We start from the raw sequence: 12,918 nt of genomic DNA, 5'->3' as shown, positions 1-12,918 counted from the left end.
CTGGATAACACGGTGAAACCCCGTCTCTACTAAAAAAATACAAAAAACTAGCCAGGTGTGGTGGCGGGCACCTGTAGTCCCAGCTACTCGGGAGGCTGAGGCAGGAGAATGGCATGAACCCGGGGGGCGGAGCTTGCAGTGAGCCGAGATCATGCCACTGCACTCTAGGCTGGGCAAAAGAGCGAGACTCTGTCTCAAAAAAAAAAAATAAATAAATAAATAAATAATAATAATAAAGTGCTGGGATTACAGGCATGAGCCACCACGCCCAGCTGAAGCTAATATTATTAGCTAATAATAATATCTCATATTTTTGACCATTGAATTATTAAAGGAACCTAAACCATAGTAGTAAGTGCTTTAAAAATGTTGGTTTTTATTTATCTGTTTACCTGACCGTCATCACCTCCTTTGCTTAGGTAGAAAGATATATTCATATACACATACATATACATTTTATTCGTTCTTTAATTCATTTACTCCTATATGGTCATTGTGTTTGTGGGATTTTTGCCCGCACATAGTTAAAAATGCAACCGTTACTGCTTTCAGATGAGTAACAAGGTAGTGTTCCCTGGCTTCTGTGGCTGACAGGATTTGCCTTCTTCCTTTCTAAATGGAGGTTATTACTGTGTCAGATATAATTAAATAGTGTATTAAAGTTTGTTGCAATAAAATAATTGATGGTTCTAATTGGTACTTTCTACGTGTTTTATCTTTAAAGCTTTTCAGTGTATATATAAAGTATATATCATACAGAATAAATTTGATTGTGGAGCATTTTGTAACATCTTTCAAAATTAATAAGAGTTGGTTTTTATGTTTTGTTTGATGTTATGATATAGGACATTAGAAGTATTAATATCAATTAGAGACTCATCTTTGAATGTGACTTTGTACTTTCTTATTTGTGTTAGTAGAGGAGAGAACAAAAAGAAGATATGTAATGTAATATGAAACTAGGAATTTAAAGATTTAACGTTTTGGATATTTTAAAGTTGGTGTCTGTTTTCACCCTCAAAAATGCTATTACCTATTTATGAAATATCTTTAAAAGCGTGGAGTGGTAGATGGGAAAGGTGACATCGGCTGGGCGCGGTGGCTCACACCTGTAATCCCAGCACTTTGGGAGGCCAAGGTGGGCGGATCACCTGAGGTCAGGAGTTCACGACCAGTCTGGTAACATGGTGAAACTTCATCTCTACTAAAAATACAAAAAATTAGCCAGGCTGGTGGTACGCACCTGTAATCCCAGCTACTCAGGAGGCTGAGTCAGGAGGATGGCTTGAACCCAGAAAATGGAGGTTGCATTGAGCCAAGATGGCACCACTGCACTCCAGACTGGGTGACAGAGACTCCGTCTCAAAAAAAAAAAAAAAAAAAAAAACGCCGGGCACTGTGGCTCACACCTGTAATCCTAGCACTTTGGGAGACTGAGGCGAGCAGATCACTTGAGGTCAGGAGTTCGAGACCAGCTGGGTGCCTGGGCAACATAGTGAAACCCCGTCTCTACTAAAAATACAAAAAATAGCCAGGCATGGTGGCGGGCACCTGTAATCTCACCTACTTGGGAGGTTGAGGCATGAGAATTGCTCGAGCCTGGGAGGCAGAGGTTGCAGTAAGCAGAGACCACACCACTGCACTCCAGCCTGGATGACAGAGTGAGACTTTGTCTCAAAACAAAAACAAACAAACCAAACCACCTCTTGTCCACTCCTAATCTCCCTTACTGTGTTTCACTTATTTTTTTCCCATATATTTGTCACCTTCTAATAAACTGTGTAACTTATTTTTTATGTTTATTGTGTACTATCTGTCTTCTCCCTGTTGGAATATAAACTCTATGGAGGAGGGATCCTTGTCTATATCCCAAGTGCCTACAATAGTGTCTAGCACATGCTAGTTACCGAATAAATATTTGCCAAGTTAATAAGTTGTTTATAACCCTTGGCACTATACCTGATACAGTGTAGGGACTTAATAAATGAATGTTAAATGAAGCTATCTTAAAAAATATATATATATATAACAGCCAGATATGCCAATTTGCTGACATCAAAATTAATCTTTTCATCTATTGCAGGTTTTACAGTTAAGCTTTGCTCTAAGGTTCACTATCACTAAACCAAAAATAAATAATATGTATGGTCTTTTCCCATTTTTAACAGAGAGGCTACATCCTCTCAAACCAGTCAGTATTAGGAATTCCCAGGATCATTCTCTCCATTTTCCATCCTAATTAGATACCTATCTGGCACCACATCTCTGAAAAGCTCCAATTTTTAACCAGCACATAATAAACAAATATGTTACTATTAATACACGTTTGTACACAAGTCAGTTTTATTGTCTTAGGTATATCCACTCCCAGACCTTTTGAGTTATTGAAAGACAGGAATATGTGATGTCACCTCTTTTTTCTTTTTTTTGAGACGGAGTCTTGCCCTATCACCCAGGCCAGAGTGCAATGGCGTGATCTCGGCTCACTGCAACCTCTGCCTCCCGGGTTCAAGCGATTATCCTGCCTCATCCTCCTGAGTAGCTGGGATTACAGGTGGCCCTAGTTTGGGTTTTTGGTTTTAAACAGGATGGTCTCCTCTTTGAGAAGTTGCCATGAGTTAGCCATGATGATACCTGGGACAATAATGGTCCACAGAGAAGTAAGAGCCAATACAACGCCTTAAGAGAAAGTACCTGGTATGTTTGTGAAGCAGCAAAGAGGCCAATGTGTTCCAGCAAGGAGATTATAGTAGAGATGAAGTCAGAGAACTCATGCGGAGAGGGATTGTCACAACACGCAGGGCTGTAAAGGCCACCATGAGGACTTGAGCTTTTACCGCCTGTGAAACGGGGAGCAGTTACAAAGATTTTTAAGAAAGCAGCCCAGTGCAGTGGCTCACGCCTATAATCCCAGCTCTTTGGGAGGCTGAGGTGGGTGGATCACCTGAGGTCAGGAGTTCGAGACCAGCCTGGCCAACATGGCGAAACCTTGTCTTTACTAAAAATAGAAAAATTATCTGCGTGTGGGGGCCATGCTTGTAATCCCAAATACTCGGGAGGCTGAGGCAGAAGAATCACTTGAACCCGGGAGGCGGAGGTTGCAGTGAGCCGAGGTTGCGCCACTGCCCTCCAGCCTGGGCAACAAAGCGAGACTCCGTCTCAAACAAAACCAGAAAAAAAGATTTTTAGGAAAGGAATGAAATACTCTGACTTAAATTTTAGAAGGATCACTCTGGTTGCTATGTTGCATTATAGACTCTAAGGGTAGAACCAGGGAGAGCAATTAGGACACTGTTACAGTAATCTAGGAGAAAAGTGATAGAGGCTTGCACCAGGGTAGTATCAGGAGAAATGGTAACAAGTGGTTGGATTATGATTATACTTGAAGGTCGAACAACTAGATTTGCTGATAGATTGGATAAAATGGTCCTCTCTTTATGGATCTCATAATACAGTAGGAGAAACAGACACATAAATAGTCATCACTGCAGGATGGGGATTAGAAATATTTTGCAAGGGTGTAAAAGGTGCTAAGAAAGCTTTCTTGTGTGACAAAGCTGGTTAAAGAAAGAAAAGAAAGCTTCCTAGAAGTGAAACCTAAAGTATACACTTAGATAAATGAATAAAAGTTATGAAAGAATGTGAGGGCTGGGCACAGTGGCTCATGCCTGTAATCCTAGCACTTTGGGAGGTTGAGTCGGGGGTATTGCTTGAGTCCAGGAGTTTGAAACCAGCCTGGACAGCGTACTGAGACCCCATGTCTAAATTAAAAAAAAAAAATAGCCAGGAGTGGTGATGTGCACCTGTAGTCCTAGCTACTTACTTGGGAGGCTGAGGCAGGAGGATCGCTTGAGCTCAGGAGGTCGAGACTGCAGTGAGCCATGAGTACACCGCTGCACTCTAGTCTGGGTGACAGAGTGAGACCCTGTCTCAAAGAAAATGAAAAGAAAAAGAATTTGAGAAATGATATGTCAGGAAAACGTGATGACATGAACAAATACTCAAAGGCAAGAAAAGCATGGTGAGTAGGGGAGGGTACAGGTTGAGACATGAAGTTGGGATTGCCGAGGCGTAAGAGGTATAGGCAGATCATGGATGGCCTGGTTTGTCATAGGAAGGAGCTTGGGCTCTTATCTGTGGGCAATGGGAAGCCACTAAAGGGTTTTAAGTAGAAGAGTGTTATATGGTAAGATTTTCCTCTCCAGTAGATCACTCAGATGACTGTGGGGGTTGGATGTGAGGAGGTAAAGCAGCAAAGTTACTGCTTTAATTTAAATCATTGATTAATCTGTACAATCCTAGTCATTCCAAAAAGAAACATTAGTCCTTTAACAGAAGTGAATTGGGTCTGGGCGCGGTGGCTCACGCCTGTAATCCCAGTACTTTGGGAGGCTGAGGCGGGCAGATCACCTGAGGTCAGGAGTTTGAGACAAGTCTGGGCAACATGGCAAAACCTTGTATCTACTAAAATTACAAAAATTAGCTGGGCATGGGGGCACCCACCTGTAATCCCAGCTACTCGGGAGGCTGAGGCAGGAGACTCCCTTGAACCCATAAGGCAGAGGTTGCAGTGAGCTGAGGTCGCACCACTGCACTCCAGCCTGGGCGACAGAGTGAGACTCCGTCTCCAAAAAAAAAAAAAAAGAAAAAAGAAAAAATATTGGAGCAGTTTCACAGACGCTGTTTACTGTTATACTGTATGTGTCTATGACTCCGCCTCCAAGAAAAAAAAATGAATTGGAGCAGGTTCACAGAAGCAATGTACTGTTACACTGTATGTGTCTGTTTCTACACATATAAATCTGAATTCTGTGTACACCAAAAGAAATCCTATAACTTTTTATTCCTAGCTATAAAAACTAAGAATATAATTTCTTTCTTTTTATTACATAATGAATGGTTCTGTTAACTTTTTGTTAAAATTTCATTGAGGGGAGTATTAATTCACATTTATGTACAGATGTCTACATTTACAAATCAGTGTATTTTTTGATTTATGCGTTTACTGAGACAAAGGGTTTCTGTCTCAGCATTGAGAAAAATCAGATGACCAACCTGTTAGCTCAAAAAAAAAAAACCTCCAAGGTATATTGTATCAGCCAGTTCTAGGATACAAAAGCCATGCAGTACTTTGTGTTTTGTGCAAAAAGGATAGCTGCTATTTGACCTGTCCCAAAGGCATGTGTGGTTGTACCATAAACCAAGCATGGTACCTGTTTGTCAAACTTTAGAAGTGAAAGTTTAAGAGAGTTAATATATAGGTGCTGCATTTTTTCATGTATTCATTGACTTGCTGGTACAGAAGAAAAGAATCAATTATGATTCAGCACAATACTCCACTTGGGGAAGAGAGTGCAGCAGTAGTTTAGAGTGTCAGGGATCAAACTGCTACCTTCTTGGGCTTCAGTTGCTAGACTTAAGAGACCCAGATCTTGGGAGGGGTTTTTGTTGTTATTTAATGTGGGGGTAAGGTTGAAATACTCCCTTTTAATTGATTAATATAAAAAATAGGTAATGTCGACGTATGTCACAAAATTTTAACAAGTTTGAGTGTGAAAAGCATCCATCCCATTCTATGCCCTGGCTACCCATTTCCCCTCCCTAGAGGCAGCTGTTATTATCAGTTTCTCTGGGTCCTTTTTAGAGGTAATCTTTTTGTATGCAACTGTGCACATGTATGTTTACACAAATGGTAGGGTATTATATACAGTTACTGCAGTATGCTTATTTGACTTTGCTTTATTGCTTTTATTTTCTGCCTGACATATGTTAATGTGGCCAAATAGGGCATTTCCCAGACAATCCTTATAGTTTCGTTCTGTGCTACTTTAAATGCTGTTCTCCTTCCCTGAAATGTCCTTTTTTTTTCTTTTTTTTTTTTTTTTTTTTGAGACAGAGTCTCGCTCTGTCACCCAGGCTGGAGTGCAGTGGCACGATCTCAGCTCACTGCAACCTCCACCTCCCCGGTTTAAGCCATTCCCCTGCCTCAGCCTCCCGAGTAGTTGGGACTACAGGCGCGTGCCACCACGCCCGGATAATTTTTTGTTTGTTTGTTTTAGTCGAGACAGGGTTTCACTGTGTTAGCCAGGATCGCCTCAATCTCCTGACCTCGTGATCTGCCTGCCTCAGCCTCCCAAAGTGCTGGGATTACAGACGTGAGCCACTGCGCCTGGCTGTCCTTTCTTTTAATCTTTTCAAATTCTAGCCAGTTCATAGCCCACTTGCTCTGTAAAGCTTTTTCAGTGATCTTTCTTTTGTACCATGCAGTCTTTTAAAAAATCTACAGTTTTATTATAAGTTGCTAATTATATTTAATAAATACCTAAATGGTAGAAATTGATTCATTTTTTAATCTCCATAGTGCCAGGAACTGTGGCTCATGTCTGTAATCCCTGCACTTTGGGAGGCTAAGGCGGGAGGATCACTTAAGGCCAGGAGCTTGAGCCCAGCCTGTGGAACATATTGAGACCCTGTCTCTACAAAAAATAAATTAGCTGGGCATAGTGGTGTCTGTATGTAGTGTCAACTACTCAGGAGACTGGGGCAGAAGGATAACTTGAGCTCAGGGAGTTGAGGCCACAGTGAGCCATGATGGTGCCACTGTACTTCAGCCTGGGTGACAAAGCAAGACCAAGACCAATAATAATCTCCATGGTATTTGTTTTGGACGTATTAGATATTCAGTAAATATTTTCTGGTGATGATAATGATATCTAACTACCTCAGGTTACCTAACCTGAATAAGGCCTATTTTTAACATAGCCATTCACTTGTTAATTTCTGTTATTTTCGTGACTTCATTTTTACTAATTATATTTTAAAAGATAATTTTATATAAATGCAAAAACTTTTTATCATGTAACAATCTGGTAACACCTTGAGTAATTTGTCATTTCACATGCACATTTTATTTGTTCATTATCTTTTTTCTTTTTGTTTATTTTTTCTGTTTTTTACCTTCTCTGTTGCATAGAGAAGATGCAACCAGTTTTGCCATTTTCCAAGTCACAAACGGACGTCTATAATGACAGTACTAACTTGGCATGCCGCAATGGACATCTCCAGTCAGGTGGGTTTAGGTTAACTAACATAAAATAATAAAGCTTGCATGCAAAGTAAGAGTCTTACTTAACCTGATAATGTTGATTTGATTTTATAATGGTAGGTTTAATTGTTCATGTTTTCACAGGGCTGTGTTGAAAATATAGTACCTTTATCATCATAGTATATAAACATGCAACAAATCAGGTATAGTCATTCTAAACTTGCCTTATTTGCATATTTTGCAACCTCTGGTTTTTCAGATTATAAAATATGAAGGTGTACATTCCCGTAAGTGATTAAAATAATCTTTTTTTCTGTTGTGGCTTTTGTGTTTTTATATGGATAGCTATACTGATTTTTTTCATGAAATAGTGTTTTCTAAGACACATTTTAATTTTTTATGTATCAATTTTTATTGCATATCAATTTTCATATATAGTATATATGAATGTCTTATAGTACTTGATAGAAGAAATTTGAAACTTCACATAGTGAGGAGAAACAGTATTATTTGCTATGGATTAACTCTGTCCTTCATAAACTTTTGGATATCAACTTCTACAGAAGATTAAATGTCTTTCTGTTTTGTTTTCTTTGGGTGGGGGACTCTCCATTTCTTAGGTTCTCTGACATCTGAGCTAGCTTTTTGTTTAATTAAAACTTTTTTTTTAGTTGACAGATAATGTACTTGTTCATGGGGTACACAGTGATGTTTTGATACATATAGTATATGGTGATTAGATCAAGGTAATTATCATTTCCATCATCCCAAACATTTATCATTCCTTGTGTTGGAAACATTCAGTATCTTCCTTCTAGCATTTGAAATGATATAATATATTATATTGTTACCTATAATCATCTTGCAGTGGTGTAGAACAATGGAGCTTACTCTTTCTATCTAGCTATACCTTTGTATCCTTTCCCTACCCTTTTCAGCCTCTAGTATCCTCTGTTCTACTTTTTATTTCTATGAGATTAACTTTTTAAAAATAATATTCTGTGTGTATATATACCATATTTTCTTTATTCATTCGTCTGTTCTTGGACACCTAGGTTGATTCTGTATCTTGGCTGTTGTGAATAGTGCTGCAGTAAACATGGGGTGTAGATGTCTGTTCGATATGATGATTTTCTTTCCTTTGGATAAATTCCCAATAGTGGGATTGGTGGGTCATATGGTAGTTCTGTTTGTAGTTTTTGAGGAACCTCCATACTCTTCTCCATAGTAGCTGTACTAGTTTAGATTCCCAAAAGTAGCGTATAAGAGTTCACTTTCTACACATCGTCACCAGCATTTGGTACTTTTTTTGTCTTTTTGATAATAGCCATCCTAACTGGGGTAAGATACCTTGTTGTGGTTTTGATTTGCATTTCCCTCATAATTAACGATGTTGAGCATTTTTTCATATCTTTGTTTTTGACGGTCCAGCTAGTTTTATTGGTTACTTTTTTTTTTTTTTTTTTAGCAATAGTTTCATGTGCAGGGCTCAAATTATATTTAATATTACTTTTTTCAAATTATACCAGAACAACCTTAGGTTAGGCTATAAAACAACTGCCTTCTTTTTCTTTTGGTATAATAATTATATATTTATTTTTAATTACACTTTACGTTCTAGGGTGCATGTGCACAACATGCAGGTTTGTTACATATGTATACAAGTGCCTTGTTTGTGTGCCGCACCCATTAACTTGTCATTTACATTAGGTATATCTCCTAATGCTATCCCTCCCCTCTCCCCTCACCCCACGACAGGCCCCAGTGTGTGATGTTCCCCACCCCGTGTCCAAGTGTTCTCATTGTTCAATTCCCATCTGTGAGTGAGAACATACGGTGTTTGGTTTTCTGTCCTTGCGATAGTTTGCTCAGAATGATGGTTTCCAGCTTCATCCATGTCCCTACAAAGGACATGAACTCATCCTTTTTGATGGCTGCATAGTATTCCATGGTGTATATGTGCCATACTTTCTTAATCCAGTCTATCATTGATGGACATTTGCATTGATTCCAAGTCTTTGCTATTGTGAATAGTGCCACAGTAAACATACATGTGCATGTGTCTTTATAGCAGCATGATTTATAATCCTTTGGGTATATACCCAGTAATGGGATGGCTGGGTCAAATGGTATTTCTAGTTCTAGATCCTTGAGGAATCGCCACACTGTCTTCCACAATGGTTGAACTAGTTTACGTTCCCATCAACAGTGTAAAAGTGTTCCTGTTTCTCCACATCCTCTCCAGCACCTGTTGTTTCCTGAGTTTTTAATGATTGCCATTCTAACTGGTGTGAGATGGTATCTCATTGTGGTTTTGATTTGCATTTCTCTGATGGCCAGTGATGATGAGCATTTTTTCATGTCTCTTTTGGCTGCATAAATGTCTTCTTTTGAGAAGCATCTGTTCATATCCTTTGCCCACTTTTTGATGGGGTTGTTTGATTTTTTTCTTGTAAATTTTTTTAAGTTCTTTGTAGATTCTGGATATCAGCCCTTTGTCAGATGGGTAGATTGCAAAAATTTTCTCCCATTCTGTAGGTTGCCTGTTCACTCTGATGGTAGTTTCTTTTGCTGTGCAGAAACTCTTTAGTTTAATTACATCCCATTTGTCAATTTTGGCTTTTGTTGCCATTGCTTTTGGTGTTTTAGGCATGAAGTCCTTGCCCATGCCAGTGCCCATGCCAGTGTCCTGAATGGTATTGCCTAGATTTTCTTCTAGGGTTTTTATAGTTTTAGAACTAACATTTAAGTCTTTAATCCATCTTGAATTAATTTTTGTATAAGGTGTAAGGAAGGGATCCAGTTTCAGCTTTGTACGTTTGGCTAGCCAGTTTTCCCAGCACCATTTATTAAATAGGAAATCCTTTCCCCATTTATTGTTTTTGTCAGGTTTGTCAAAGATCACATGGTTGTAGATGTGTGGTATTATTTCTGAGGGCTCTGTTCTGTTCCATTGGTCTATATCTCTGTTTTGGTATCAGTACCATGCTGTTTTGATTACTGTAGCTTCGTAGTATAGTTTGAAGTCAGGTAGCATGATGCCTCCAGCTTTGTTCTTTTGGCTTAGGATTGTCTTGGCAATGCAGGCTCTTTTTTGGTTCCATATGAACTTTAAAGTAGTTTTTTCCAATTCTGTGAAGAAAGTCATTTGTAGCTTGATGGGGATGGCATTGAATCTATAAATTACCTTGAGCAGTGTGGCCATTTTCATGATATTGATTCTTCCTATCCATGAGCATGGAATGTTCTTCCATTTGTCTGTGTCCTCTTTTATTTCGTTGAGCAGTGGTTTGTAGTTCTCCTTGAAGAGGTCCTTCACATCCCTTGTAAGTTGGATTCCTAGGTATTTTATTCTCTTGGAAGCAATTGTGAATGGGAGTTCACTCATGATTTGGCTGTTTGTCTGTTATTGGTGTATAGGAATGCTTGTGATTTTTGCACATTGATTTTGTATCCTGAGACTTTGCTGAAGTTGCTTATCAGCTTAAGGAGATTTTGGGCTGAGATGATGGGGTTTTCTAAATATACAATCATGTCATCTGCAAACAGGGACAATTTGACTTCCTCTTTTCCTAATTGGATACCCTTTATTTCTTTCTCCTGCCTGATTGCCCTGGCCAGAACTTCCAACACTATGTTGAACAGGAGTGGTGAGAGAGGGCATCCCTGTCTTGTGCTAGCTTTCAAAGGGAATGCTTCCAGTTTTTGCCCATTCAGTATGATATTGGCTGTGGGTTTGTCATAAATAGCTCTTATTATTTTGAGATACATCCCATCAATACCTAGTTTATTGAGAGTTTTTAGCATGAAGGGCTGTTGAATTTTGTTGAAGGCCTTTTCTGCATCTATTGAGATAATCATGTGGTTTTTGTCTTTGGTTCTGTTTATATGATGGATTACGTTTATTGATTTGCATATGTTGAACCAGCCTTGCATCCCAGGGATGAAGCCAACTTGATCGCGTTGGATAAGCTTTTTGATGTGCTGCTGGATTCGGTTTGCCAGTATTTTACTGAGGATTTTTGCATAGATGTTCATCAGGGATATTGGTCTAAAATTCTCTTTGTTGTGTCTCTGCCAGGCTTTGGTATCAGGATGATGCTGGCCTCATAAAATGAGTTAGGGAGGATTCCCTCTTTTTCTATTGATTGGAATCATTTCAGAAGGAATGGTACCAGCTCCTCTTTGTACCTCTGGTAGAATTCAGCTGTGAATCCATCTGGTCCTGGACTTTTTTTGGTTAGTAGGCTATTAATTATTGCCTCAATTTCAGCTCCTGTTATTGGTCTATTCAGGGATTCAGCTTCTTCCTGGTTTAGCCTTGGGAGGCTGTATGTGTCCAGGAATTTATCCATTTCTTCTAGATTTTCTAGTTTATTTGAGTAGAGGTGTTTATAGTATTCTCTGATGGTAGTTTGCATTTCTGTGGAATCGGTGGTGATATCCCCTTTATCATTTCTTATTGCATCTATTTGATTCTTCTCTCTTTTCTTCTTTATTAGTCTTGGTAGCAGTCTATCAGTTTTGTTGATCTTTTCAAAAAACCAGCTCCTGGATTCATTGATTTTTTTGAAAGGTTTTTTGTGTCTCTATCTCCTTCATTTCTGCTCTGATCTTAGTTATTTCTTGCCTTCTGCTAGCTTTTGAAGGTGTTTGCTCTTGCTTCTCTAGTTCTTTTAATGGTGATGTTAGGGTGTCAATTTTAGATCTTTCCTGTTTTCTCTTGTGGGCATTTAGTGCTATAAATTTCCCTCTACACACTACTTTAAATGTGTCCCAAAGATTCTGATATGTTGTGTCTTTGTTCTCATTGGTTTCAAAGAACATCTTTATTTCTGCCTTCATTTCCTTATATACCCAGTAGTCATTCAGGAGCAGGTTGTTCAGTTTCCATGTAGTTGTGTGGTTTTGCGTGAGTTTCTTGATCCTGAGTTCTAGTTTGATTGCACTGTGGTCTGAGAGACAGTTTGTTGTAATTTCTGTTCTTTTACATTTGCTGAGGAGTGCTTTAGTTCCAACTATGTGGTCAGTTTTGGAATAGGTGTGGTGTGGTGCTGAGAAGAATGTATATTCTGTTGATTTGGGGTTTAGAGTTCTGTAGATGTCTATTAGGTCCACTTGGTGCAGAGCTGAGTTCAGTTCCTGGATCTGTCTTGTTGATCTGTCTAATATTGACAGTGGGGTGTTGAAGTCTCCCAATATTATTGTGTGGGAGTCTAAGTCTCTTTGTAGGTCTCTAGGGACTTGCTTTATGAATCTGGGTGCTCCTGTATTGGGTGCATATATATTTAGGATAGTTAGCTCTTCTTGTTGAATTGATCCCTTTAGCATTATGTGATGGCCTTCTTTGTCTCTTTTGATCTTTGTTGGTTGAAAGTCTGTTTTATCGGAGACTAGGATTGCAAACCCTGCTTTTTTCGTTTTCCATTTGCTTGGTAGATCTTCCTCCATCCCTTTATTTTGAGCCTATGTGTGTCTCGGCAGGTGAGATGGGTTTCCTGAATACAGCACACTGATGGGTCTTGACTCGTTATCCAATTTGCCAGTCTGTGTCTTAATTGGAGCATTTAGCCCATTTCCATTTAAGGTTAATATTGTTATGTTTGAATTTGATCCTGTCATTATGATGTTAGCTGGTTATTTTGCTCGTTAGTTGATGCAGTTTCTTCCTAGCCTCGATGGTCTTTACAATTTGGCATGTTTTTGCAGTGGCTTGTACCGGTTGTTCATTTAAATGTTCAGTGCTTCCTTCAGGAGCTCCTGTAAGGCAGGCCTGGTAGCTACAAAATCTGTCAGCATTTGCTTGTTTTTAAAGGATTTTATTTCTCCTTCACTTATGAAGCTTAGTTTGGCTGGATATGAAACTCTGGGTT

At 39.1% G+C, this 12,918-nt stretch overlaps 1 protein-coding gene across 6 annotated transcripts in view; it reads left to right on the top strand.

Moving 5' to 3' along the window:
* Window positions 1-12,918, top strand: part of SPAST (spastin) — an 89,997-nt gene that overhangs the window by 24,073 nt on the left and 53,006 nt on the right. For 3 of the 6 annotated variants that reach the window (XM_034952892.2, XM_034952891.3, XM_034952895.3), the window contains exon 4: window positions 6,974-7,069. The exons of the other annotated variants lie outside the window; for them this stretch is intronic. In XM_034952892.2, the coding sequence (XP_034808783.1) occupies window positions 6,974-7,069 (96 nt within the window). The remainder of the gene's footprint in view (window positions 1-6,973; window positions 7,070-12,918) is intronic. 6 annotated transcript variants of the gene reach the window in all.

The sequence above is a fragment of the Pan paniscus genome, chromosome 12, assembly GCF_029289425.2.
Source record: "Pan paniscus chromosome 12, NHGRI_mPanPan1-v2.0_pri, whole genome shotgun sequence".
Classification (NCBI taxonomy): domain Eukaryota; kingdom Metazoa; phylum Chordata; class Mammalia; order Primates; family Hominidae; genus Pan; species Pan paniscus.
The sequence above is the reverse complement of the archived record's forward strand: the minus strand, read 5'-3'. Positions and strand labels throughout refer to the sequence as shown.